The following is a 26238-nucleotide window of genomic DNA, read 5'->3' as shown; positions in this document are numbered from 1 at the left end:
ATGTGATAGTATTTGCAAGCGGGGGCCTTGGGAAGTGATTGGGATTGGTGCCCTTAAAAAAGAGACCCCAGAGAGCTCCCTTGCCACTTCCACCGTGTGAGGTCATAGCAAGGAGACAGCCATCTGTGAACCAGGAACCAGGCTCTCACCAGACAGTGAATCTGCCAGTGCCTTAATTTTTGACTTTCCTGCCTCCAGAACTGTGAAAAATAAAAATGTGTTGTTTGTAAGCCAAAAAGAGAGAGCAAGAGAGAGAGAAACATCAATGTGTCAGAGATACAGCAATCAGTTGCCTCAGCTGCCTCTTGCACATCCCCAGCAGGGAAACTGGCCCAAAATCCAGGCATGAGCCCTGACTGGGAATTGAACCAGCGACCTTTGGGTTTGCAGGCTGGTGCTCAATCCACTGAGCCACACCAGCTAAGGCTGCAGCTATTTTTGAAAGTCCATAATAAAAAGTTACTCTCAATACGGGGGAAAAAGGCTGACTTTTATGTTCCCTGTATTCACTCCACAGTTTGTAAAACTGAATGGTAAAATTGAAATCTTGATTTGGGGACTGTGACTTGTTTACCAATTATGTCATGGTTTCTTTTATTCATGAAAATTATTCATAAAAATTGAAGTGTTTTCTTACTAGTAAATAAAACATATATGTTGGTAGCTAAGCAGGATTATATGTGACTTGAAAAATTGAGGTTTTCTTGAAATAGAGTTAATCTTTATTCCTTTGGTTTTGTACAGCTCTAAATCAATAACCAAACTGCATGCATTTCTTTGAAAGGGCTACAACCGAAGCATCTCCCGAACGGAAACGATCATACGCTTTGCTTTCCAAGCCTCTATCACAGTTCTGTGCATCGCGTGTCCCTGCTCACTGGGGCTGGCGACCCCAACTGCTGTGATGGTGGGGACGGGGGTAGGTGCTCAACATGGCATCCTCATCAAAGGTGGCGAGCCCTTGGAGATGGCCCATAAGGTAAGACGTCCCCAGACTAAGACTTGTCCCCTCTAAACTGGCTGTAGCACCCCTCCTGAGGAGCTCCGCGCCCTAAATTATTTACCCCCTGCTCCGTAATCTAAGCCTACTCTGGCACTATTGCGAGTGTCAGGGTCGGAAAGGTGCTATTTTGGTTCTGCTCCAGGTCGGCCTTGGTTATCCAGGACCTCTCAGACTACCAGAGGCCTAGTCTCTTAGCACAGGCACTGATGTGGAAAACCTGGGGTCCCACCTCAGCTCAGACTGGGAAGGTCTTTAGGGCAGGAGGAAGCAGGTGTTCGCCCAGGGCTTTCCGGCTTCTAACCTCTCTGTGTGTGACTCTGTGCGTGTTCTTCACCAGGAGATAGCTCTGGGGGTTGCACTGCAGTTTCTTCACCTTTCTGCTGCCAGATGACAGTTTGCCACTATGACTTCGGGAATATAAGCCTATCCCTGGTCTCTCTCCTAGTAGGGTTTTCATGACAATCTCAGTCAAGGCTACTGGACTTGAACTAAAACCATGTTGGAAGCTTAAAGAAAAATTGCGAGAATAGTATAAAGAACTTTTGCATCCCCTTCACTATAGATATCAGCCTCTTTTCCTAAGAAAAATGACATTTTCCTGCAGAACCACAGTACAAACATCAAAATCAAGAAACGAACCTTGACATTGTACTATTATCTAATCTATAGTCCATATTCCAGTGAGGTGCGATGACCTCTCCCACCGTCAGAGGAGACCCCTGGCGCTCGTTTCCTTCGCCAATCGGATGAGCTTATAACCGGTATCTGTCTCCTCCCATGTTGAGTCGACAACTTGCGATGACGCTGGAGTGTCCTCTCAAGTGAAACTGAAGCTACAGAGCCTGGGCAGGGTGATATGGAGAGGTCATCGCACCTCACTGGACAGCTACCGTCTCGCCATGGCTCGCCTGCCCCACTGGGTGCGTGGGGATCAGAGAGGCGCCTCTAGAAAAGTGGGCCACAAAACACCCGCACCAGTTAATTCCAAGAAAACAACAAGAAAGAAGCCTCCGGCTCTTCGCCTCGCTAGCTGGAACATCAGGACCATGTGCCCCGGACTTACTGCAGACCTTCCGTGGATCAAGGGTGCCAGGAAAACCGCTGTCATCGATAGGGAACTGGCACGACTAAACATCGACATTGCGGCTCTACAGGAGACCCGGTTGGCCGACAACGGAACTATCAGAGAAACCAACTACACCTTCTACTGGCAAGGGAAGTCTCCGGACCAACCAAGACAGCACGGTGTTGGGTTCGCTGTGAAGAACACGCTTGTTAACTCCATAGAGCCACCCACAGGAGGCACAGAGAGATTACTTACCCTCCGATTGTCAACAACTTTCGGCCCAGTCAGCATTCTTAGCGCGTATGCCCCAACCCTCTGCGCCACCACCGAAGAGAAAGAACAGTTCTACCATGCACTGGACGAAGCGTTATCCAAGATTCCCAGAAGTAACGCTCTCTATCTCCTTGGAGACTTCAACGCAAGAGTAGGAGCCGACCACATGGCCTGGCCCACCTGCCTTGGAAACTTTGGGAGAGGAAAGATCAATGAGAATGGTCAGCGACTGCTTGAGCTTTTGTGTCACCACGGCCTGTGCGTGACAAACACATTCTTCAAGTGCAAAGAGATCCACCAGGTGTCATGGAGGCACCCCCGCTCCCGTCATTGGCACCAGCTTGACCTCGTCATCACCAGAAGAACGGATATTGGCAGCACCCTCCTCACCCGCAGCTACCACAGTGCAGACTGCGACACGGACCATGCCCTCGTGGTAAGCAAGGTGCGCATAATGCCGAAGAGGTTGCACCACTCCAAGATGAAGGGTCGCCCACGCATCAACACCAGTTGTGCCAGCAACCCAGTTAAGACCCAGCAATTCATCAACAAGATGGAAGATGCACTCGGCGAGGGAGTGGCGGCAGATGACATTATCGAATCCAATTGGCCACGTCTCCGCGACGCCATATACAACTCCGCCATTATTGCTTACGGGAAGAAAGAGCGGAAGAACGCTGACTGGTACGAGGCTCACTGGGAAGAAATGGAACCCGTGATCGAGGCTAAGAGGAAGGCCATACTGGCTTACAAGGTCACGCCCACTCCCAGTACACTTCAAGCTCTACGGGCTGCCAGGAAAAAAGTCCAGAAGACCGCCCGCCACTGTGCCAACACCTATTGGCTAAACCTGTGCAGAAGCATTCAGGAAGCCGCCGATATAGGCAACGCACGAGGAATGTATGAGGGTATCAAGAAGGCAACAGGCCCAATCCCCTCCAAGATCGCCCCCCTTAAGTCCAAGACAGGTGAGGTCATCACTGACCAGGAACAGCAAATGCGGCGGTGGACCGAGCACTACCTCGAGCTGTACGCAACGAAGAACACCGTAACAGACACTGCTCTTAACGCCATCCCAGACCTACCAGTCATGGAGGAGCTAGACACCCCACCTACTGCGGCAGAGCTCAGCAAAGCCATCGACCGCCTCGCTTGCGGGAAAGCACCAGGAAGCGACGGAATCCCTCCAGAAATCCTAAAGAGCGGGAAACCAGTCCTGCTACAGCCGCTCCACCATCTACTCTGTCGCTGCTGGAAGGAGGGTTACATCCCCCAGGATATGAGAGACGCCAACATTATCACCATGTACAAGAACAAAGGAGACCGCAGCGACTGCAACAACTACCGGGGCATCTCTCTCCTCAGCGTCGTCGGCAAAGTATTCGCCCGGGTCGCTCTTGCCCGCCTGCAGACCCTTGCTTCCCGCGTCTACCCAGAGTCCCAGTGTGGCTTCAGAGCTGGCCGATCAACAGTGGACATGATCTTCTCCCTACGCCAGCTGCAGGAGAAGTGTCACGAGCAGCATAAACCACTCTACCTCGCCTTTATTGACCTCACGAAGGCGTTTGATCTGGTCAGTCGAAGCGGACTCTTCAGCTTGCTACGGAAGATTGGCTGTCCACCACATCTGCTTGCTGTGGTCATGTCCTTTCACGACAACATGCACAGCACGGTGTCCTACAACGGCGCAACCTCTGAGGCCTTCCCAGTCAGCAGCGGAGTAAAGCAGGGCTGCGTCCTCGCGCCTACGCTGTTCGGAATCTTCTTCTCCATGCTCCTCCAATACGCCTTTAAGGACTGCAGCGAGGGTGTCTTCATTCACACCAGATCCGATAGCAAGCTCTACAACCTGGCCCGCCTACGAGCCAAGACCAAAGTCAAAGAGGTGCTCATCCGTGAGATGCTCTTCGCCGACGACGCAGCTTTGACATCACACTCCGAAGAGGGACTCCAGCAGCTAGTCACTTGCCTTTCCCACGCATGCAAGGAGTTCGGACTAGCCATCAGCCTGACGAAGACGAACGTTATGGCTCAAGGCACGGGGACTCCCCCATGCATCACCATCGACGGATACACCCTGGAGGTTGTCAACGACTTCACTTACCTCGGGTCCACCATCTCGAGCTCTCTGTCAGTCGACTTGGAGGTCAACCGGAGAATCGCCAGGGCAGCCACAGTTATGGCCAGACTGAACCGGCGAGCGTGGAACAATTCCAGCCTCACTGAGAAAACCAGACTGCGCATCTACCAAGCCTGCGTACTCAGCACTCTCCTCTATGGCAGCGAGACGTGGACCACCTACGCAAGACACGAAAGGAAACTCAACAGCTTCCACATGAGGTGCCTGCGACGCGTCCTGCATGTCGCCTGGCAGGATAAGGTCCCCAACACCGAGGTGCTGAAGCGAGCCAATATGAGCAGTTTGCATGCAGTTCTTAGCGAGAGACGCCTCAGGTGGCTCGGCCATGTCAAAAGAATGGATGCAGGCCGTATCCCCAAAGACCTCCTCTACGGCGAGCTAGCAGAAGGCCAGAGGATGACAGGGCGCCCAAAACTGCGGTTCAAAGACATCTGCAAAAAGGACATGACACAATCCTCCATCAATCTCAACACATGGGAAGTTCAAGCAGACGACCGCCTAGCCTGGAGGCTCGCGGTCAGGCAAGGTACGTCACGCGCGGAGGCTGCGCGCAACGAGGAGGCGGTCCAGAAAAGATCGAGGCGGAAGCAGCGTCAGCAGCAGCAACAACAGCCATCTGCCTTCACCTGTACCAAGTGCGGCAGGGATTGTCACTCCCGAGTCGGACTGCACAGCCATTCTCGGCGGTGCAGATAGACTCTCAGGAAGCTACGCCATCGTCTCTCGAGACAGACGGCTGCCGACGAGTCCATATTCCAGTTTCCTCAGCTGTCTCCAAAATGTGCTTTATAGCTATTTTTTTTCTTGTCTGGAATCACGCTTTGTATGTAGTTATCATATTTCCTCATCTCGGTTTCTCAAGCTATTCATTTTCCAAGGTTTGTATTCCAAGTTTACTGGGAGATGGATGTGCTCTAATTCTAGACTCTTCTTTTTTCCTGTCTGGGCTGCCTTTCCTTCTGTGATTCTCTGAGCTGTCTCTTCTCAGGCCAAGCTTCTCATCTAGACCCAGTAAAGCCAGAGCAGCCCAGCTTACCTGGTGCTCACTTCAACTTAATTATTGACCTTTTTCTTATAATTATCTTCCTCATGCCCACATTTCCCCTATAGATCTGTAATTTATTACTATTTAAAGCCTGTATCTTTCCCTGGAAGCACTACAGGCATCTCTTAATTAACTATTAACAGTCAGCCTATAAGAATTACTCCTAGTTGTTTAACATGTATCCGCAGTAGTGGAGGTTGGGGGTAACGAAGAGTGTTTCTTCCCTTATTCTCTCTCCTCCTTTTATTGTCCCAAAAGAGAATAGATTCAGTCTAAGTTTATTAAGAAGTAACCATCTTTGTTATTTCTGGAAAGGTGATATTAAGGATTGTCCAGTCATATAGGTGTGTTGTATTTTAATTTTTTTGCAGGTAAAGGTAGTGGTGTTTGATAAGACTGGAACCATTACCCATGGAACCCCAGTAGTGAGCCAAGTAAAGGTGCTAGTGGAAAGTAACAGAATATCATGCACGAAGATCCTGGCAATCGTGGGAACCGCTGAAAGTAACAGTGAACACCCTTTAGGAGCAGCTGTGACCAAGTACTGCAAGCAGGTACAGCTTTTCCCCACATTTATTTACTTTTTAAAAAATTTTATTCATCGGCCTGCGAGCCAAGTGTCGCTGGTTCGATTCCCAGTCAGGGCACATAACTAGGTTGCACGTCAGGTCCCCAGGTGGGGGCGCAAGCGAGAGGCAACCACATACTCATGTTTCTCTCCCTCTCTTTCTCCTTTCCCCTCTCTCTAAAAATACATAAATAAATAAACAAACAAATTATTTTTTTAAAAGATTTTATTTATTTACTTTTAGAGAGAGGGGAAGGGGGAAGAAAGGGAATGAGAGAGACATTAATGTTTGGTTGTCTCTTGCACGCCCCCAACTGGGGACCTGGCCCGCAACCCAGGCATGTGCCCTGACTGGGGCTCGAACCAGCGATTCACTGATTTGCAGGCTGGAGCTCAATCCACTGAGCCACACCAGCCAGGGCTTCTCCTTGTTTATTAATGTAGTCATCTCCTATTGGGATTATTCAGGCCAAATCCAAACTGGTGTTTGATTATGATTTAGTAGTTGCATGAGGGTTACAGAGACTTGTATTTTTTTATTTTGCTTTATAATATGCCTTAGGTTCTTCATACAGAAAACCATAAAGATGAAAACAGAAATTCATTATATTCCTACACAGATAATTTCTGTTGACTAAAAAATTAAAATATTGTGGCTCAGTGGATTGAGCATCAGCCTGCGAGCCAAGTGTCTCTGGTTCAATTCCCAGTCAGGGCACGTGACTAGGTTGCATGTCAGGTCCCCAGTTGGGGGCGCATGAGAGGCAACCACACAGTGATATTTCTCTCCCTCTCTTTCTCCTTTCCCCTCTCTCTAAAAATAAAATAAGTAAACAAAAAAATAAACAAATTATTTTTTAAAAAATTAAAATAAAAGCAATACATATCTCTGACAGGAAACTGCAGGTAGTTCAGGGTGTTATGTAAGGATAAGGGAGAGCCTCACTCCCCGCCCACTTCCATAATTCCTCTCTCCAAAGTTTAACAAGAGTTGACCTGCTGATAGTTTTAAGTCACAGCTTTATTGAGATACAATTCACATGCTATAAAGTGTGCCCTTGTGAAGTGCACAAATCAGTTAAGTTTTAATATATCACTAGTGTGCATCTGTTAACCACTTTTATTTATTTATTTATTTTTATAATTTATTTGTTTATTTATTTTATTTTTAGAGAGAGGGGAAAGGAGAAGGAGAGGGAGAGAAACATCACTGTGTGGTTGCCTCACACTCATGCCCCCAACTGGGGGCCTGGCGTGCAACCTAGTCATGTGCCCTGACTGGGAATCGAACCAGTGACACTTAGCTCGCAGGCCGACGCTCAATCCACTGAGCCACAGCAGCCAGGGCTTGTTAACCACTTTTAATGCATATGACAAAATATATGCATCTATTGTGTTTTCAACTTTGCATAGAAAGGACACACAGTGATCAATCTTTCGCACCTTGTTTCTTAATTTTATTAAGTGATTTTTCTATAGCAGGATATACAGATCTGCCTTGTTGTTTCTAAGGCTATATTATATTCTATCGTATGATGGTTTTTGGCTTTTACAATGTACAATTGACATTCTTATCAGCTTTTCAAGTTTATGTCTATGTTAAATGCCCATTAATGTAATTGCTAGATCAAAGGAAACATGTAGTTCAATTTTGATGACTATTACCAATGCCTATGTGACAAATACCAACGCCCATGCGGAAGGTTGTACCAGTGTATCCTTTCCCCAGAAGTTATGACTGCCCATTTCCCCACATTCTTTTTTTTATTATTTACTTTTAGAGAGAGGGGAAGAGAGGGAGAGAAACATCATTGTGTGGCTGCCTCTCACACACCCCCAACTGGGGACCTTGCACACAACCCAGGCATGTGCCCTGACTGGTAATCGAACCCGCGACCCTTTGGTTCACAGGCGGGCACTCAATCCACTGAGCCACAGCAGCCAGGGATCCCCACATTCTTACCAACACGTTTTTTTAAATCAGTATAATAACTTAAAAACGTGTTAACTCATTGCTGGTTTGCTTTTCATTTCCTTAACTATGAATAACGTTGAGCTTCCTTTCATATGTATGTTAGCCATTTGAATTTCCTTTTCTGTAACCTGTCTGCTTGAATCCTTCGCCTATTTTTCCATACAATTGTTCACCTCTTTCTCATTGCTTTGTATAAGGTCTTTGTAAGTTATCTGACATACTTTTATAATTAAATTTCTACCACCGATGTTACCATTTCTGCATTTGTGTTTTCCTTTTTACCTATTAACTAGTACTGACCTGGCCTCTTTACACCACATGGAACATCCGAGAGAAGGAGGACACAGAATTACACTCAAGAGGCACTCTGATAACTGAAGGCCCTGTTCTTTGTTACCCTTTGCCCTCTGCTGAACAGAACACCTGACCTAACAATAATATTACATATTTAACTTGTAATTCTCTACTGGAAAGGGCAGAAAATATTGATAGAGCTTCCACGTTTTCCTTCCCTGAGCTTGGTATACATTTTAGAGGGTGGGATTCAAACAAAGGATTCTGAGCTTCGCCTGTAACTTTGAACATCATACTCAACGCGGTTCTTTCGTCCTTATTAACATGTGCGTTCAGATGTGTAGTGCTAAGTGATCATTTGATCCTAAACATTTATAATTAACCAGCAGTAGTCTTTGATCTTGCTAATGATGATCTGGTATTATTAGAACGGCAGAGAAATTCTTCTGTTTCTGTCTGTTAGGAGCTGGACACTGACACCTTGGGTACCTGCCTGGATTTCCAGGTTGTGCCAGGCTGTGGCATTAGCTGTAAAGTCACCAATATCGAAGGCTTGCTACATAAGAACGACTGGAAGATAGAGGAAAATAACATTAAAAATGCATCCCTGGTTCAGATTGATGCAAGTAATGAACGGTCATCAACTTCGCCTCCCATGATTATTGATGCCCAGCTCTCAAGTAAGCTGATTTTCTTTGTAGTGCCAATTATGGGACGGTTATTAACAGATGTCTAACTTCATAATCCTGAACTGTTATGTAAGAAACCAAAATTGGCCTTAATGTTTCATTCTTGCCAACCCATTTTCTTTAACAAGCTTACTTTATTTTATTTTATTTATCTGTTTTTAGAGAGAGGGGAAAGGAGAAAGAGAGGGAGAGAAACATCACTGTGTGGTTGCCTCTCACGCGCCCCCTACTGGGGACCTGACGTGCAACCTAGTCATGTGCCCTGACTGGGAATCGATCCGATGGCCCTTTCCTTCGCTGGCCAGCGCTCAGTCCACTGAGCCCCACCAGCCACAGCTCTTTTGCCAAACCATGTTACCATAGGCCTCTGATCGCTTTGCTCAAATTACTTGAGAACATTTTCCAACTGTGCTCCTTGACTCCAGTCTAGGGCGATGAAGTCCAGCCGTAGCTGATCTTCCATCTCCTTTCACTTATCTTTCATTTATTTCTCACTGCAGCTCCTGTAAACCTTTGACACGCTTCACATGATCCTGGGGCCCTTACCGCTAGTTTCTTAAGCAAATTATCTGGCGTCTTTTTCACATAGAAAATTAAGGCTCCCAGACACGTGCTCTTTCCTGTTTGGTGTTTGTTTGTTTTGCCCAAATTTATAACTTTTTCCGGGGGAAGACTTATCCCTCATCTTGTCTAATGAGTCCCCTCATTTTTTCTCTGGATCCCGCCCTCTCTTGATTCCTCAGGGACCTCCCTCTCTTTTAGGCTCTTTCCGTAGTAGCTCCTTAGAAAGAAACGTATCTTCCGTCAAAATCCCTGTATTTCCATCTACATTTCAGCCTGTCTCTTTTTCCCTTTGTATCGAAGCTTCTAGAAATAGCCTCGGCTTGCTGAATTCGCCTGTCCACTGCGCACTCCGGATTCTGCCCCATTCATACTACGGCAGCATTCGATGGCCGTTGGCCATTCCTTCCTTCCTGAAACCCTTTCCCTCCCTTTAGTCCTTGACTCTGCTTTCTCTAGATTCTCCTCTAACTTACCTGGCTGTTCTTTCTCCTCCTCCTCCGAGTCCTCTTTTCTCCTGCTCTCAGGGTTGTGTTCTTTGTGTTTGTCCCATTTTACATATCCCCTCTTTACAAGCTAATACACGCCTGTTGGTTACTGCGCCACACGTGGGCTCCCACCGCCACTCCACGCTCCACATCTCAGGCCAAGGCCCATTTCCTGAGTTTCTTGTTGGTCTGGCCATGTGCCCCAAAACATGATGTACCCACCTAAGTGTCCCAGCACCTCCCCACCCATTTGCGCTCGAGTCATTTTGCCAACATGCAAATCTGATCGATTATATTACTTTCTAATACATTTTATTGTGGTGGCTTATAACCTAGTTTCAAGTCATTAACCTTTGGAGGGATGTGATAATAGCTATGCTTGCCCATTAGAAAACTTCTCTTTTGTTCCAATTCTTTTTCTTTTTAAGATTTTATTTATTTATTTTTAGACAGAGGGGAGGGGAGGGAGAAAGAGAGGGAGAGAAACATCCATGTGTGGTTGCCTCTTGCGCCCCCAACTGGGGACCTGGCATGCAACCCAGGGATGTGCCCTGACTGGGAATTGAACTAGTGACACTTTGGTTCACAGGCTGGTGCTCAATCCACTGAGCTACACTAGCCAGGGCTAGAAATTTTCTCTTTTGGAGGTTTGCATACATCCTGAAGCCCATCCATCAAATTCTGTTAGTGATCCCAACTTTGCTGGCCTTCTGCCTCCTGCAGAACAAAGTCCATTCTCTCTGTACTTTGTCCACAATATGTTCCCCATGATATGTCTCTTGCTTCCCTGAACCACCCATTTTTCCTCTTTCCACTGCCTGCCCCTCCCCCTCCTGTGTAATCTGTGTTCCATCCATATGAAACCACTTAACAGTTCCTCCTTATATGACGTTATTCCATGCCTGTCAGATTGTTTCACTTACTACTTTCCCTGGGTAATGTCCTTGTCCACGGGGGCATCTCCCTCATGAACTGATTCTCATCTTTTCCGAGTCAGCTCACGTCTCTCTTCAGTGAGGCCTTCGCTGCCTGACAGATGGAACTACTTGCTCTTGTTTTAAATCATAACTGAGTCTCTACGATTGTGCTAGGCCACCGCATGAAAATCCTTTATGTATGTGTCTGATTCTACTAAACTGTAATTTTTAAAATTTGTTCACTTGACACTTTTTTTAAGCACTGTTCGAGACAGTGTAGAATCAGCAGTGAGAAGAATAGACAAAGCCCCTAGCTCATGGAACTTACATTCCTGGTGGGAGAACATAAGACAGTGAGCTATTAAATTTAAAAAAAAAAATGTGTATATATATCATGTCTGATGGAGGAAAATAGAGAAGGGTAATGCTGAGAAGGTGGCATTTGAGCAAAACTCTGAGGACGGTGAGAGAGAACGTTATGTGAACATCCCGGACAGGAGGAATGTGCAGTACAAAGGCCTTGAGCCAGGAGTGTCCTTGACTAGTGTCAGGAACACCAAGGACAACAGTGTGGCCAGCGCACAGGACATGCGTGGGAGGAGGGGAAGAGATGAGACCAGAGACGCTGGCAGTGCACAACTCGATCGTGTAGGGGACATTGAAAAGCCTTGTGTTTTTGCCCTGAGATGTAAGCCACTGGAGGGTTTTGAGTGTAGCAGTGGCGGCATCTGACTTAAGGCTTTGACATTGTTACTCTGGCTGCTCTGGTGAAAATACACTCTGGGGGGAAGGGCAAGAGCAGAAGCGGGGAGGTGGGGTAGTGCCGTGATCCAGGTGAAAGACAATGGTTGCTTGGGCCAGTGCGGTAACAGTAGAGGTCATAAGAAGTGACCAGTTTCTACATGTGTCTTGAGGCTGGCGGACAGATTTTGTTTCCCACAGAAACGGGGTATAAATGAAACAGGAGTTAGGAATGACACCAAGGTCTGTGGCCTAGGCCATTTAGACTGGTAGAGTTACTATTTCAAAATGTCAGGGAAGACCACAGCAGGGGGGCACTACGGACGGCTGATCAGGAGTTCAGTTTCCGACGTGTGAATTTCAGTGCCTATTAGATGCTTAAGCAGAGATGTCATATAAATTGAACTACCAAGTAGGCGGTTGGCTGCACAAGTCTGGACTTCAAGGAAACTGACTAGGCTGGAGATAATGGATTTGGAAGCTCTGCTTATATATAGATCGGTACTGTCCAACATGGTAGACGCTAGTTACGTGTGACTTCCAAATTTTAAATTAAGTTAAATTTAATTTAAAATTCAGCCCTTCAGCCATACTAGCCACATTTTAAGTGCTCAGTTGCCGCACGTCATTACTGCCTACTGTATTGAATAGAGCAGCTATAGAACAATTCCACCCCCAAAGACAGTTCTGTTGGACAGCGCTGGTGTAGATGTATGTAAAGCCATGAGACTGGATAAGGTTACCAAGGAGTGACAGTAGAAAGAGGGGAAAAGGAGGTTTAAGGATTGAGCCCTGCAGCTCTACAAATTAAGAAGTCATGGAGATGAAGAAGACTCTGAAAAGAGGACTGAGAAATGATCAGTGAGGAGGTCACTCATAAGAATGTGTGTCCCACCCACAACCAGGATTACTCTATCCAGCAAAGCTATCATTTGGAATGGAAGGGCAGATAAGTTGCTTCCCAGACAAGGTAAAGCTAAAGGAGTTCGTCATCACCAAGCCATTATTACATGAAATGTTAAAAGGACTTACTTAAGAAAAAGAAGATCAAAACTATGAACAGTAAAATGACAACAAATTCACCACTATCAACAACTGAGTCTAAAAAATAAAAACAAGCCAACTAAGCAAACAACCAGAACAGGAACAGAGTAATAGGTATGGAGAGCGTTTGGAGGGTGATCAGCTGGGAGGGGGCGGGGGGAGAATGGGGGGAAAGGCACAGGGATAAAGAGGCATAAATTGATAGGAACAAAATAGACAGGAGGATGTTAAGAACAGTAAAGTAAGTGGAGAAGCCAAAGAACGTGTATGCACAACCCATGGACATGAACTAAGGGGAGCATTGCTGGAGGGAAGCGGGGTATGAGGCAGAGGGGAACAAAGGGGGAAAATTGAGACAACTGTAAGAGCATAATCAATAAAATATACTTAAAAATAAATAAAAAGAACGTGGTGTCCCAGAAGCCAAGTGAAGAGAATAATTCAAGAAGGAATGAGTGATTAACTATAAAATGCTGCCAATAGGGCAGGTGAAATGAGGGCTGGTAATTTGCTATTAGGTTTATTAAAGTAAAAGGTCACCGGTAACATAAATAAATGAATGAAAATAAGAAAGTAAAGGTCACTGGTGGACTGTATGAAGAATTCTTTGAAGCAGTACAAACAAAAGCTGTATTGGAGTGGGTTCCCGAGAGAATGGGAGGATGAGAATTGGAGAGAGCCAACAGAGCCCACACTTTTGAGAAGTTTTGCTGTATGTACAGCAGCAGAGAAATGGGACAGTAGCTAGAGAGGTGACATCAAGAGAGGTTTCTGCTTTTTGAAAAAGATAGAACTGTGTATAGGAGAGACAGAAAATGTGCTCATGCAGGAGAGAGGGGCGAATTGGGAGAGAGATGCTCCAGAATAGGCCACGGAGGGCGAGCCGGGGCACCAGTGGAGAGGTGGTCCTTAAATAGGAGCAGGGGTGGTGCATGATAACAGAAGGGGAACCAGGTTAATAGGTACACAGGCACAGGGGGGTGGGGAGTAGAAGTGGCCATGAGAGCTTGTAGAAGTTCTCTTCTGATGGCTTGTATTTTCTTTCTGAAGTAGGAAGCAGAGTCATCCTCTAGCGTGAGAATGGGAGAAGGCGTGTACAAGGAGCGGAGAACGGATGGACTCGGGAAATGTAGTAGCACTGACAGGCAGCACTAAGGCCCGCTTAGGCTTGCTGGTCTCCCAGTCACGCTGGGACATCAGTATGGTTTAATGTTTTTGTTCCCATTCAGCAGCTGTGATGCACAAGCAATATTTTTTTATTTAATTCAGTTGCTTTGGAAGGTCAAAGGGAAGGGGCAAAAGGAAAGTTTCACGGAGGAAGTAACATTTGAACTGGCTCCTGAATAATATGATGGAGTTGGGTGTTTTTGGAGGAGGGGCAAGGATGTCCCAAGTAGAGGCTACAGCATATGCAAAGGCCTGGAGGCATGGAAGAGCACAGTATGTTTCTTGAAAATTGGGAAATCAGTGTTGTAGGCTGCATTCTACCAAATATACAATGTAGTGAGTGTCCAAGGTTAGACAGGAAGAACATGCCCCATGGGATTGTTATAAATACAACATTAAGTGAGCTCACTAAATGTTTTTTCTATACTTTCAGATGCTCCTAATAATGCTCACCAGTACAAAGTCCTCATTGGTAACCGGGAGTGGATGATTAGAAATGGTCTTGTCATTAATAATGACGTAGATGATTCCATGACTGAACATGAGAGGAAAGGTCGTACTGCTGTGTTGGTGGCAGTTGATGGTAAGGTTTTCCAAAAGTACACTGTGACTCCATGTCATGATCGCAATTTTGTTTTATGTATGTTTTTGAGACTTCAGAACTATGAGAATTATTCAAAACCACTCTTGAAAGTAAAGTGAAAATGTTAGCAATGCATAATTATTACAGATTAATTAAAAATGCTGTGGCATTTGCCTGGCTTTGTTATTTTCCTCCCTAGCCGATGTTTGTTTGTTTGTTTTTTAAGAAAGTTAATCAAGGATTTTTTAAAAATTATTTATTTATTTGTTTGTTTATTTATTTATTTTTAGAGAGGGGGAAAGGAGAAAGAGAGGGAGAGAAACATCACTGTGTGGTTGCCCCTCACTTGCGCCCCCAACTAGGGACCTGACGTGCAACCTAGTCATGTGCCCTGACTGGGAATCGAACCGGTGACACTTGGCTCGCAGGCTGACGCTCAATCCACTGAGCCACAGCAGCCTAGGACAAGGAATTTTTTAAACCTAAAAATAACAATATTAAATTAACACACTGTCAGTTTTAATTATATATATTCTGTTTCTGATTTATATAGGTATATATACATACACACACATAGACATTCACACACAGAGTTACAATGTTAGTCCATATGCTTTTTTTTTTTCAAATACTTTATTTTTAGAGAGAGGGGAATGGAGGGAGAAAGCGAGGGAGAGAAACATCGATGTGTGGTTGCCTCTTGTGTGCCCCCAACTGAAGACCCGGCCCACAACCCAGGCCTGTGCCCTGACTGGGAATCAAACCGGCGACGCTTTGATTCACAGGCCGGCACTCAATCCACTGAACCACACCAGCCAGGGCACTATTTTTATTTTTTATTTTATTTTTCTTTTTAAAAGAAAGGGTTTATCAGGCCATTGCTAGCAAAGGAGGAGTGGTCTTGGAGAGCCTGGAGTCTGAACCCCCAGCAGCATGGCAAAGATACACATCCGTCATCCTGTAGTTTTGCAAGCATAGGAGTAGTGAGGGGAGAGATGTAACCGATTCTGAAAGGATTTACAGGAACAATAGACTAAGGGGGAGGGGTGGGCCCAGCAGCATCCCTAAAGCTTACATATACTATTTTTAAATGGTTGCTTAAATTTGTACGTAAATTTTACTTCAATAAAATTAAGTAAAAAATTGAAACTTCTGGTATACATACTATTTTATTTTGCTTCATTTTGTTTTAATGCTGCATAATTTAGCAAACTTACATACTGTAATTAATTTAATCATTCCCCTGCTGGAAATTTAAGCTATTCCTGATTATTTCATTGTTGTAGATAACACTACAGTAAACATCTTGGGGTTTTAGCTGCTTTCTTTTTTTTTTTAAGATTTATGTATTTACTTTTACAGAGAGGTGAAGGGAGGGAGAAAGAGGGAGAGAAACCTCAATGTGTGACAGATACATCAAACTTCAATGTGTGACAGATACATCGATCGGTTGCCTCTTGCATGCCCCCTACTGGGGACCTGGCCCGCAACCCAAGCACGTGCCCTGACCCGGAATTGAACCAGCGACCCTTTGGTTCACAGGCCAGCATTCAATCTACTGAGCCACACAGGACAGGACTAGGTGCTTTCTTTTGTTAAATTATTTGGTAGGATAAATTTCTAGCTGTGAGATTAGCCAACATTCGTAATTCTTCCTAAGTATAAAGGCAGTATCTTACTCTGGCCTTTTGAGATCCAGGAAGAAGCAGAAAATATGATTTACGTTTTTTAAAAAATAAAACAACTAGCTGCAGTGACCTTTTTCCTGCCAGTAAAGTGCCAGTTTTATCTCTATCCATCCCTTTACCTTAAAAAGAAAAAAAAATTAGTATTTGTTTTCAGTTTCATTTCCCTTTAAATTAACTACAGTGTTTGGGCTGTTGGCCAATATTTCCCAAAGGAAAGAAAGGGGGTCTTTTCGCATCCAGTAAGGCTTCTCCTTTTATTTTCCTATTACTACATTCATTAAAAATCCCTACCTTACTTCGTGACATTTCATGACCAAATATAGAGGCTTAGTGCAGGGTTCGCGGTATGAACTCTCTGTGGGCTTGGTGATATTTTGAGTTCAGCCAAGTCCTGCACAGTGTTACTTTACAAAATCCTCTTCTTTTGGAAACGTTAAGTCAGAATATCACTGTTTTCCCCGTACTGCAAACTGCCATTTTCTTGTGCTCCCGTATTAGATGTGCTGTGTGGCTTGATAGCCATTGCCGACACCGTGAAGCCCGAAGCGGAACTGGCTGTCCATATTCTGAAATCCATGGGCTTAGAAGTTGTTCTCATGACGGGAGACAATAGTAAAACAGCAAGATCTATTGCTTCTCAGGTAATCGGTGTACTTGGTTCTTGCGGTGGGCCGTGGGGCGGCTTCCGAGTCTTCATATTCGTTTCCTGTCTTGCCTTCCTTCACGGGCTGAAAAATTTATACCACCTAGTACTTTCATTTTCCCCAAGTAGAGCTAGGTGGTTCCTTAAAGAATTGGCGTGCCGTTCAGGCAGATCTTTCTTTGCATTTCATTGCGCTTTCACCTTTCTTGAAACAATAAAGCATACTACGCTGGAAATTTTACGGATTTTCTTCCATCTTCAATATTAAAATAGCTACACAGAAATTCACCAATTTTGATCAGTTTTTTTTTTTAAGGGACTCTGACGTGACAGCTGTGACAATACACTGTCACAAAATTGTTTTGAATGAAGTTAAAGACAACTAAGGGCTACTAGAGCTGTCTTATGGAAAAAACCAAAAGAACTTTTTGGCCAACCCAGTAGCAATTTTCTGCTACTGACCCCCCCACATTTGCCTTTCCTTCAAAATTTTTCTCGTATCAGTCTTTTCTTCTATTATATAACACAAGTAACATATGAATGCATTCTTGTATAAAAATACAGAACATTATAAATGAAAAGTTTGTCACCCTTTCCCCAAGCTTCTTGTCATATATATACATGTTCATATACAAATGTATAGTTCTGGTGTTTTCAACATAAATTGGATCATTCTTGTATAGATTGTTTAGCAGGGTTTTTTTTTAACATCACAATATACGTGCCTTGGTGCTTTCTTCATATCTGAACATATAAACTCATTCTTCTACATTAGTGCATGGAATTCCATGATATGGTATTATAATTTATTTAACCATTTCTCTAATGATGGGCATTTAAGTGGTTTTGAAATTTTTGTTGTTACAAAGAGGGTGGTATTGTGCGTCCTTGGACAGACCTCTTTTTGTGCACGTACAGGTACATCCGAAATATAGCTGGGCGTAGCCGAACCAAATGATGTGCGTGCATTGACAGATGCTGTCTGATAACCCCCCAAAAAACACAGTAGCAATGAGCACAGTCACTAACACTATAAGGAAGCCCATCTCTCCCTATTCCTGCTATCACTGGATGCTATCAGTCTTTTAAAATTGGGACATCTGGTGGGTGGAAACGATGACTCATTAATGCCGGGTTCTATTTCAGCTCCTCAGTAATATTTCTTGAATTGAGTTTCTTTTTCCCGACGTAGGTTGGCATTACTAAGGTGTTTGCTGAAGTCCTCCCTTCCCACAAGGTTGCTAAGGTGAAGCAGCTTCAGGAGGAGGGGAAGCGGGTGGCAATGGTAGGAGACGGAATCAATGACTCGCCAGCTCTGGCCATGGCCAATGTTGGGATCGCCATTGGCACAGGCACGGACGTAGCCATCGAAGCGGCCGATGTGGTTTTGATAAGGGTAAGTCAGTCCTGTGGCCTGAGCTCTGAGGAGTGTAAGTCTGCTCTGCATGGTCAGGGATAGTGTCATAAAGTATACGGAGCATGATGATTCTGTTCTAAGCCCTTTACTGCTGGCTACTGAGACTGGGAGTATCTGTGGTGGGTGTACGAGAAGCCTTACTCATTACTTCTAGACTTTCTCGGTCCAGTGAAGCAGATGAGAACGACAAGCTTCTAAACAGAAGAACAAGATTTGGGAACATACTTAACAGTAAAATTACCTTCAACAAATACTGACGTTATTTTAATAGTATTTAATCCGTCTTCCCACATACAACCCTAAATGTGTTTTCAGAGCCCCAAGAAAAGTTCTTGAGCATCTTCCAAGGCTGACTCAAATTTATAGCAGCATCTGAGATGTGTAGTTCATTCATGTATTGCCCCGAGGTACATGTCACCTTCAATATACACCGTAGCTAATGCAAAAGTTACTAGTTTAGTTAAGAGTATCTCACTAATATTACAAATATTTCCGTTCACAGAATGATCTTCTGGATGTAGTGGCCAGTATTGATCTGTCAAGGAAGACAGTCAAGAGGATTCGGATAAATTTTGTCTTCGCTCTGATTTATAATCTGGTTGGAATTCCCATAGCTGCTGGTATGTGACTGTTAACTACTATTGCTTTTTCCTCTGCAGTCATTAGAGACCTCTCATTTTGGAAGTTTTAGTCCTTTTACCAGTTTTGAGCTCAGTTTTTGTATGTAGCCTGCCGGTGAGGTAATATTAAAATCAATAATTTTAATTTTCAGCAATGTTGATTATAGTCTACAATGTATAAGTATCCTGGCAGATTTATTTTATTTCACTTTACAGTTTCCTCCATATTTACATTTTGAAAAATTCCAGACTTACATAGACAAGGGGGAAAAAATGATACCGTGAAAACCATTATACCCTTAACCTGAATTCATCAATTAATTATATTTTGCTATATTGCTTCATTTCTTTCTCCATAGACTCTCATCCTTCTACATATCTACCTAAGTGTTTTTTGCTTAAGAGAACAAATTTATCGTGGATCTCACTACCCAAGCACAACTACTGTTAACATTTTAGTCTCTTTGGTTCATCGGTTTTTGTATTGTCACACGGTTGTAATTATAGAGTACAGAGGATTTTCTGCTCTTTGTGTAATGTTATAACAGCCACCAGGGTTTGTTTGGTTGTGTGTTTGGTTTCAGTTTGGGGACCAGATAAAAGATACGGAATGAAGGAATAGGACCAAGAAAAACCAACTTAGCGTTGTTTAATAAACACCTGATGATCTCCTGTACTTAGGGGCTTGGTAGAGTCAGTAATAACATAAGAGAAATAGGTGTCACTTTCTTCTTGCTCTGTCTGGTTGTTGAGCCAAAGAAAGACATGAAATGACCTGAGAGCAATTAGAAAGCTGTTGATAAATGTCCAAGTGCTGAGAGGACAAAGGGCACAAAGAACAATCAAAATCCAGAGACATTAGTTCATGGAGCAAGTGAGTTTTTTAAAAAATACATAAGTAATATGTGATCACTGTACAGAAAGAGTACAAAATACAGATAAGTACATACAAAATTAAAAGTACAATAAGTCTATCTCATTCCCATCATATGAGCAAATAGTAACATGTCTGTCAAAAGCAAGTGCAGACAAATTTGTGGAACATGAACTCTCATTCCCTGTTGATGGTGTGACCTGGTAGAGCTGCTTTGGGGAGCAATTGAGGAATATCCACATAAAGTTGAAAATGTATCCATGTCGTCCTGGCTGGTGTGGCTCAGTGAATTGAGCACCGGCCTGCAAATAGAAAGGTCACTGGTTAGATTCCCAGTCAGGGCACTTGCCTGGGTCGCAGGCCAGATTCCCAGTTGGGGGCCCGAGAGGCAGCCGATGGATGTTTCTCTCCCTGTCCTTCTCCATCCCTTTCCCCCTCTCTAAAAATAAATAAAAATAATATCTTAAAAAATAAAAGAGCCCTGGCTGGTGTGGCTCAGGGAATTCAGTGCCAACCTGTGAATCAGAGTCGCTGGTTCGATTCCCAGTCAGGACACATGCCTGGGTTACAGGCCAGGTCCCCAGTTAGGGACGCATGAGAGGCAACCACACATTGATGTTTCTCTCCCTCCTTTCCTCTCTCTCTAAAAATAAACAAATTAAAATATTTGTTAAAAAAGAAAAGAAAAGAAAACATGTCCATGCTATAAGCCAGCAGCTTCACCTCTAGGTCTGTGCTCTGGGGTGATTCTCAAACACGTGCGCAGGGAGACATGCGCAGGACTGTTCGCAGCAACACCCTACTAGTGAGACACCGGCAGCCGCGTCATCTCCAGCAACAAGAAGATCTATTGCTGAGTCAATACCAAACGAGGAAATGATCTGTAGACACATATTAGAAGCACCTTGCTGGTGTGTTTAGTACTACCTGCTGTAACGAATGCACACTTGCTTCCTAGGAGTGTTTATGCCCATCGGTTTGGTTTTGCAACCCTGGATGGGATCCGCTGCCATGGCTGCTTCGTCAGTGTCAGTAGTACTTTCTTCTCTCTTCCTGAAACTGTGAGTATGGTGGCTTGCTCACGTTTGTATTTTACATCCCTTTCATCATCCACGGTCAGTCTTGGTGTGCTTTCTTCTTGTATTGCTCAATGAGAAGCCCGACATGTGTTAATAGGAATGTCAGCTACATAATTATCATCTTACGTGGTCCATACATAGCAAGCAGAAGGACCAAGGGGGGTAAAATCCAGAACGTTGGCTCTGAGAAGTGGCAATACTGATCACGTGACTCCACACACTGCCTTAGGAGTTTGAGATGCTTTCCTAGCAGGGACCACCTTTGCACATTTAATGTAACACGCATCTAGTTCACATGTGGTTATTTCAACCTAGTGTATTTTTGCACGTGTGCAGTTACAGGAAGCCAACTTATGAGAACTATGAAGCGCGTGCCCGAAGCCAGATGGGACAGAAGAGCCCTTCCGAAATCAGCGTGCACGTCGGAATAGATGACACCTCAAGAAACTCCCCTAAACTGGGTTTGCTGGACCGGATTGTGAATTACAGCAGGGCCTCCATTAACTCGCTGCTGTCCGACAAGCGGTCCGTGAACAGCGTTGGCACCAGTGAGGCCGACAAGCACTCACTGCTGGTGGCAGACAGCAGGGAAGACGATGACACGGCGCTGTGACCGGCCCGCCGCGGCCACCACGGTAGCGTTCCAGAACATGGTGGAAGGATTTTGCATCCGTCCCCTGCTTTCTTATTAGGGATTCTGTTTGAATTGCATTGTTCTAACGGTGAAAATATCTTTCCCGGGGCATCAGCTCTGAACCCAGCTGTCTGTAGAACGGATTTCCAGGTTTGGGTTTGGGTTTGGGTTCTGGTTTTCCCTTGCAACACATAAAGTAGGCCAGTGTGCTTTACAGCAAGCCAGCAAGCCCTACAATTGAAGGTCGCCAAACTGCTGCTCAAGTGATTGATAGATGGTCTTTTTAGCTGACCAAAAAAAAAAAAAAAAAAGCTCAAGAAAAGGATAATTAAAATATTTGAAGATTTCAGAGCATGATCTTGAAGAACTGATCAAGCCCTCATCCCTGTCCGCTTGGGGAACAGTGGCTTTCCAAGCACTGTACAAAGCGCCTAGATTTTGAAGAACAGGAGACACTGTTGAAAAATAGATGTGCCTTATCGTCCCTGCATCTTTGTAGCTGACCCAGTGTGTCTCCTTTAGTATTTTCCTCTGAGTTAGCTAAGTGTAGGCGGTCTGTCCTTGATGAGGACAATGGACAATTTTCCCGATATCTTGTTCCCCCTCTTTATCTTGCAGTTCAAAAGTCCTCAAAGGCAGCACTTCCTGCTTCCCATCTTCCCGGTGTTGTAGAGACGATCTCAGATTCTTCCCGCAGTGACTCCTCAGCTTGGTGCAAGCTTTCAATTCACTCCCGTTGAGTTCAGCTCTGGGTTGTTCTTAGCATAGTCTGTCAGCCTCAGTCCCGAAACTTATGATTTTGAGCCTCTTCCACGGTGGTTGTTTTCGAAAATCAAAGACTTTTTTAAAGATTTTTTTTAAACCGTCTTCAGTATATACGGGTCATATAAAATTACCTGGATTTGCTAAATTTATTCTTTTTTTAGAATATAAGATCTTAATGTAATGAGTAGATTTTAATAGTCTCGTAGTGTTTTTAGGTAACCCCTCAAAATGACTTTTAAGTCATGCTATCACACAAAACTGCTCTTACCAAAAATACAGTAAATTGTAATACAGAAATGAGAATTTCCCTAGGTTGTGATACCTTTCAGGCAAATCTATCCTTTTCTCTAGCTGAACACATTTGCACTTGCTAATTCGTGTGATTAGCAAATTCAGGGGCTTGTTCTCATTGCCATATAAATTTAGAAGTTCCCCTGTAAGTGCCTGGGAGTTAATACACTGGCCAGAGATCTGGTATTCGTACCGCTATTTAAATTCCCTTGTTAATTGTCAGATGTATTTCATATGTGAAATACCTAAGTGAAGAGAACTCATGAATGAATGTCCAATACTTTGTTCCCACTGCCGTATGTAAAGCTGCTAGCGCAGTGACTAGCTCGTACACTTTGTACTCAGTAAATGTTAGTTCTTTTCTTGGCTTGAGGTCAGTAATGAACACTAAAAGTCATTTTGATAGGGCAGAGTGTGAAATCAGGTGGGAGTGGGGGATGGGTTTGGTCCCAGCCTACTTCCTTTCTCTCTTATCTTTTCATACACATACACACACGAGAAGTTTACAGCTTTCCATGTTGTCTTGTTAGATTTGGAAATTATCTCATTTTTATCTCAGCTATTTTAAAGGGAGAACTGAAACTTGATGAAGGTGCTATTCATCTAGGAAGGCAAACCTATTTTAAGAATGAGTTTGGATGTCTAGGCTCTTCCTTAGACCAATGCCTATGCCATCTTCCGTGCTACCAGTTGGAATTTTAACATTTGTTTTACTTCCAATGGCCTATCAGTCCTAGTAGAAACGCTGAATATGACAGGTGTATATTACACTTTTCAAAAACAATGCACACCTCTCTCTCTTTCTTCCTCTCTGTCCCCTTTTTTTTCTCTCTGAAGCACTTGAATATAGCCAGTTACCACTTTTATTGTTATCTGTGCCTTTGAGTTGTGCCCAAGGGACCCACAGGGCAGTGACAAGGGCAGCCCGTGGTCCAGGGAAAATCAAGGATATGATTTCAGCCCTTACTACCAGAGCAGAAAACACGCTGCTTAGAAAGAATCCCGCTTTAAATGTCTGTAACCATCTGAATTCTCTCTCACAAGTCTTTTTTTTTTTTTTTTTTTTTTTTTGCAATCTTGAACTCCCATTAGCTTCACAGAGCAGCTAGCCGTTTTCCCAGGAGAGAGGGGTGATAGATGGAGGGGATCCAAAACATTGCTCTCGGTTATAACTAGCATTAATTAACGAGTTACTAGTGAGAACAAAGTCTATAAGTGAGTATGTATGTGTATGTCTTCATATACATACATGAGCACACATATGTATACACATATTCCCATATAGAAAGAAAATAACTTGCCAGTAGTCCTCCTTATCCAGGCGGGATATGTTCCAAGACCCGCCGGTAGATGCCTGAGACCGTGGTTACTATCAGACACTACGTACACTGTGTTTTTCCCTGTCATACATGCTTTTCACTTAAATGAAGCGCTTCATGGCTTCTCTTTGGCATATCCGAATTGCCAACATCGCTACTCTTGTACGTTAGGGTCATTATTAGGTAAAATGAGGGTGACTGAAACACAAGCACTGATAACCAAGGTGACTACTACGTGACTCGTGGGGGGGGGAGTGCATGCAGTGTGGATATGCTGGACAAAGGGATGATTCGTGTCTTGGGTGGGACGGGCCGGGACGGCGTGAGATTTCATCACGATTCTCAGAACGGCACACAATGTAAAACTTAAGAATTGTCTTTTTCTTGGGGTTTTTCATTTAAGATGTTCAGACCACAGGTGACTGGGCAACTGGTAGGAAAAGGGAAACTGCAGGTAAGTAGGGTCTACTGTGTATTTGAATTTGATATTTGAAGTTCTTTTATTTGTTACTTATTCACCATTCTTCTGTATTCACTCAGCAACCATGTCCTCAGGCTGAAGTTAACAGGGATGTTCTGATATTCAGTGCTTGTCCACACGCAACTATGGGGCGCATTCGATCTTAAATATCCAAAGATGCCTTTTGAACTTCAAAGGTTAAAAAACATGCCTAAAGTATTTAGTGTTGTAGTCTAAAGAGTGTGCTTGTCATTTGTGAGAATAGAAATGTTGTTTTTCCTAGTTTAGTATCACCGTTTTAGTGTTAAGTTTGATGCCTTGTGAACAAATAATTTTATATTGTGCTTTAACTTTTTAAAAGTTATTCTTTTGTTCAGAATGCCTAAGTAACACTGTAGACAGATGTTCCCAAAAATTTAAGCGTGCATATCTTTTATGTACACAGCTTAAAATCCAGAATGTATGTTCTTAGAGAATTATTTCATTACTTGTGGATCTTGCTTTAAAATTATTTTTCTTAATATTTATTTTACTCTGTTATTTTGTTTGGGTGAGGCATCTGGTTACTGGTTATTTTAATGAGAATAAAAACATTCCTGGAATCCCTTTGGACTTTTTGTTTGTTTAGTTCTTACTTTTCTATAATTAAAAATATTATTTTACCAAATATAAAAATATATAGATTCACGCCAAATTATCAGCTATTTTTACATCAAATGTTTGTAGTCCTGAAAGTTTAGCTGGTGTTGAGTAACCAGATAAATCACACAAGCAAGAATTCTTGTTCTTCAGTTAAAAGAGCTTCTGTAACGGGCATCAATAATAAATACCTTTTGTAGCCAAAACCAGGCTCTCAACCTTATGGTTTTTTTTTTTTTTTTCAAGAAATGTTTAAACATTGTTAAACATTATTTGCTACCCAAACAGCAGTGGGCAATATTGTGCAATAATCATCAACTATAGTCTAGATATTTAGTAGTTTGTTTTCCTTAAGCATGTGATTGATTGTATTGTGATCTGCCAAGGATGTGCCTTCAACTTTATAATTATAGTATTGTAAAAAAATTGTTTTTGCCAGTGTCTCGTTTGTTAAATCATCCAACCCCTCTACCAGCAGTTTCAAACAACCCTGTGTTTTTAGTGTTTTTTTTTTTTTTTTTTTTACTGTTAACAGTGAGGCAGGATTAGAGGTGGTACCACCATTCATTCACTGAGAGTGGGAGGAAAGAAATCTGTTTTCCTTCAGGCTCCACTTGCTGTCCCATCTAGTGAAGATGAGAATCAAAGACGGGAAAGTCATTGTCCCTGTTCGCAGATTGTCTACCCCAAATGAGCTACACAGAGGTAAGAGCTTGGTTTTGAATTTTCGGAGCCCTATACAGTGTGTTTGAGGATCCCACCCCAAATACATTCCCATACCAAACCCTTCTTCGAGTTAAGGAAAGGGTTTAAACATTTGTAAGGGAAAACTACTTTTCATCCCCTTCCCAAATCCTTGGGATTATTCCGGGTAATGACATAGGATTGGAAATGGAAACATTAAGAGTGAAGTGTCTGAGGTGTCCACTTGGCTGGCCAGGCTTTTTTATTGGCGTCTTGACGAACCTCCAAGGACGTGCAGCATAACCACTGGCAAAGTCCTTGTTTCAAATAGTCATAACGAACCAGCTACCTCTGTTCAAAGCAGATTACTCTGTTTCTTCTTGGGTTGACCTACTGGCAGTAACTGTTGCCCAGCTGGTTAGGTTATATTTTGGCTATGTTGTCTGAGACTGGGGTTGCAGCAGTGCCATAAAACCTTGCTACTTGCCTTGGCTGATGTGGTTCGGTTGGAGCATTGGCTCCCGTGAACTGAAGGTTCACAGGTTCGATCCCTGGTCAGGACACATACCTA

At 43.8% G+C, this 26238-nt stretch overlaps 1 protein-coding gene across 1 annotated transcript in view; it reads left to right on the top strand.

The window, feature by feature from the left end:
- The window catches only part of ATP7A (ATPase copper transporting alpha), a 91455-nt gene extending 69641 nt beyond the window's left edge, over positions 1 to 21814 (top strand). Inside the window, exons 15-23 of the mRNA XM_090265202.1 lie at positions 785 to 979; positions 5899 to 6081; positions 8828 to 9044; positions 14405 to 14554; positions 16741 to 16883; positions 18078 to 18281; positions 18805 to 18922; positions 20755 to 20857; positions 21212 to 21814. Of these exons, the coding sequence (XP_090121328.1) occupies positions 785 to 979; positions 5899 to 6081; positions 8828 to 9044; positions 14405 to 14554; positions 16741 to 16883; positions 18078 to 18281; positions 18805 to 18922; positions 20755 to 20857; positions 21212 to 21488 (1590 nt within the window). The 3' untranslated portion in view covers positions 21489 to 21814. The remainder of the gene's footprint in view (positions 1 to 784; positions 980 to 5898; positions 6082 to 8827; positions 9045 to 14404; positions 14555 to 16740; positions 16884 to 18077; positions 18282 to 18804; positions 18923 to 20754; positions 20858 to 21211) is intronic.
- The last annotated feature ends 4424 nt before the right edge of the window (positions 21815 to 26238 follow it).

Source organism: Furipterus horrens, unplaced genomic scaffold, assembly GCF_987537825.1.
Source record: "Furipterus horrens unplaced genomic scaffold, mFurHor1.1.pri manual_scaffold_17, whole genome shotgun sequence".
NCBI classification, from domain to species: domain Eukaryota; kingdom Metazoa; phylum Chordata; class Mammalia; order Chiroptera; family Furipteridae; genus Furipterus; species Furipterus horrens.
Note: the sequence above shows the minus strand (reverse complement) of the source record. Positions and strands in the feature narration are given on the sequence as shown.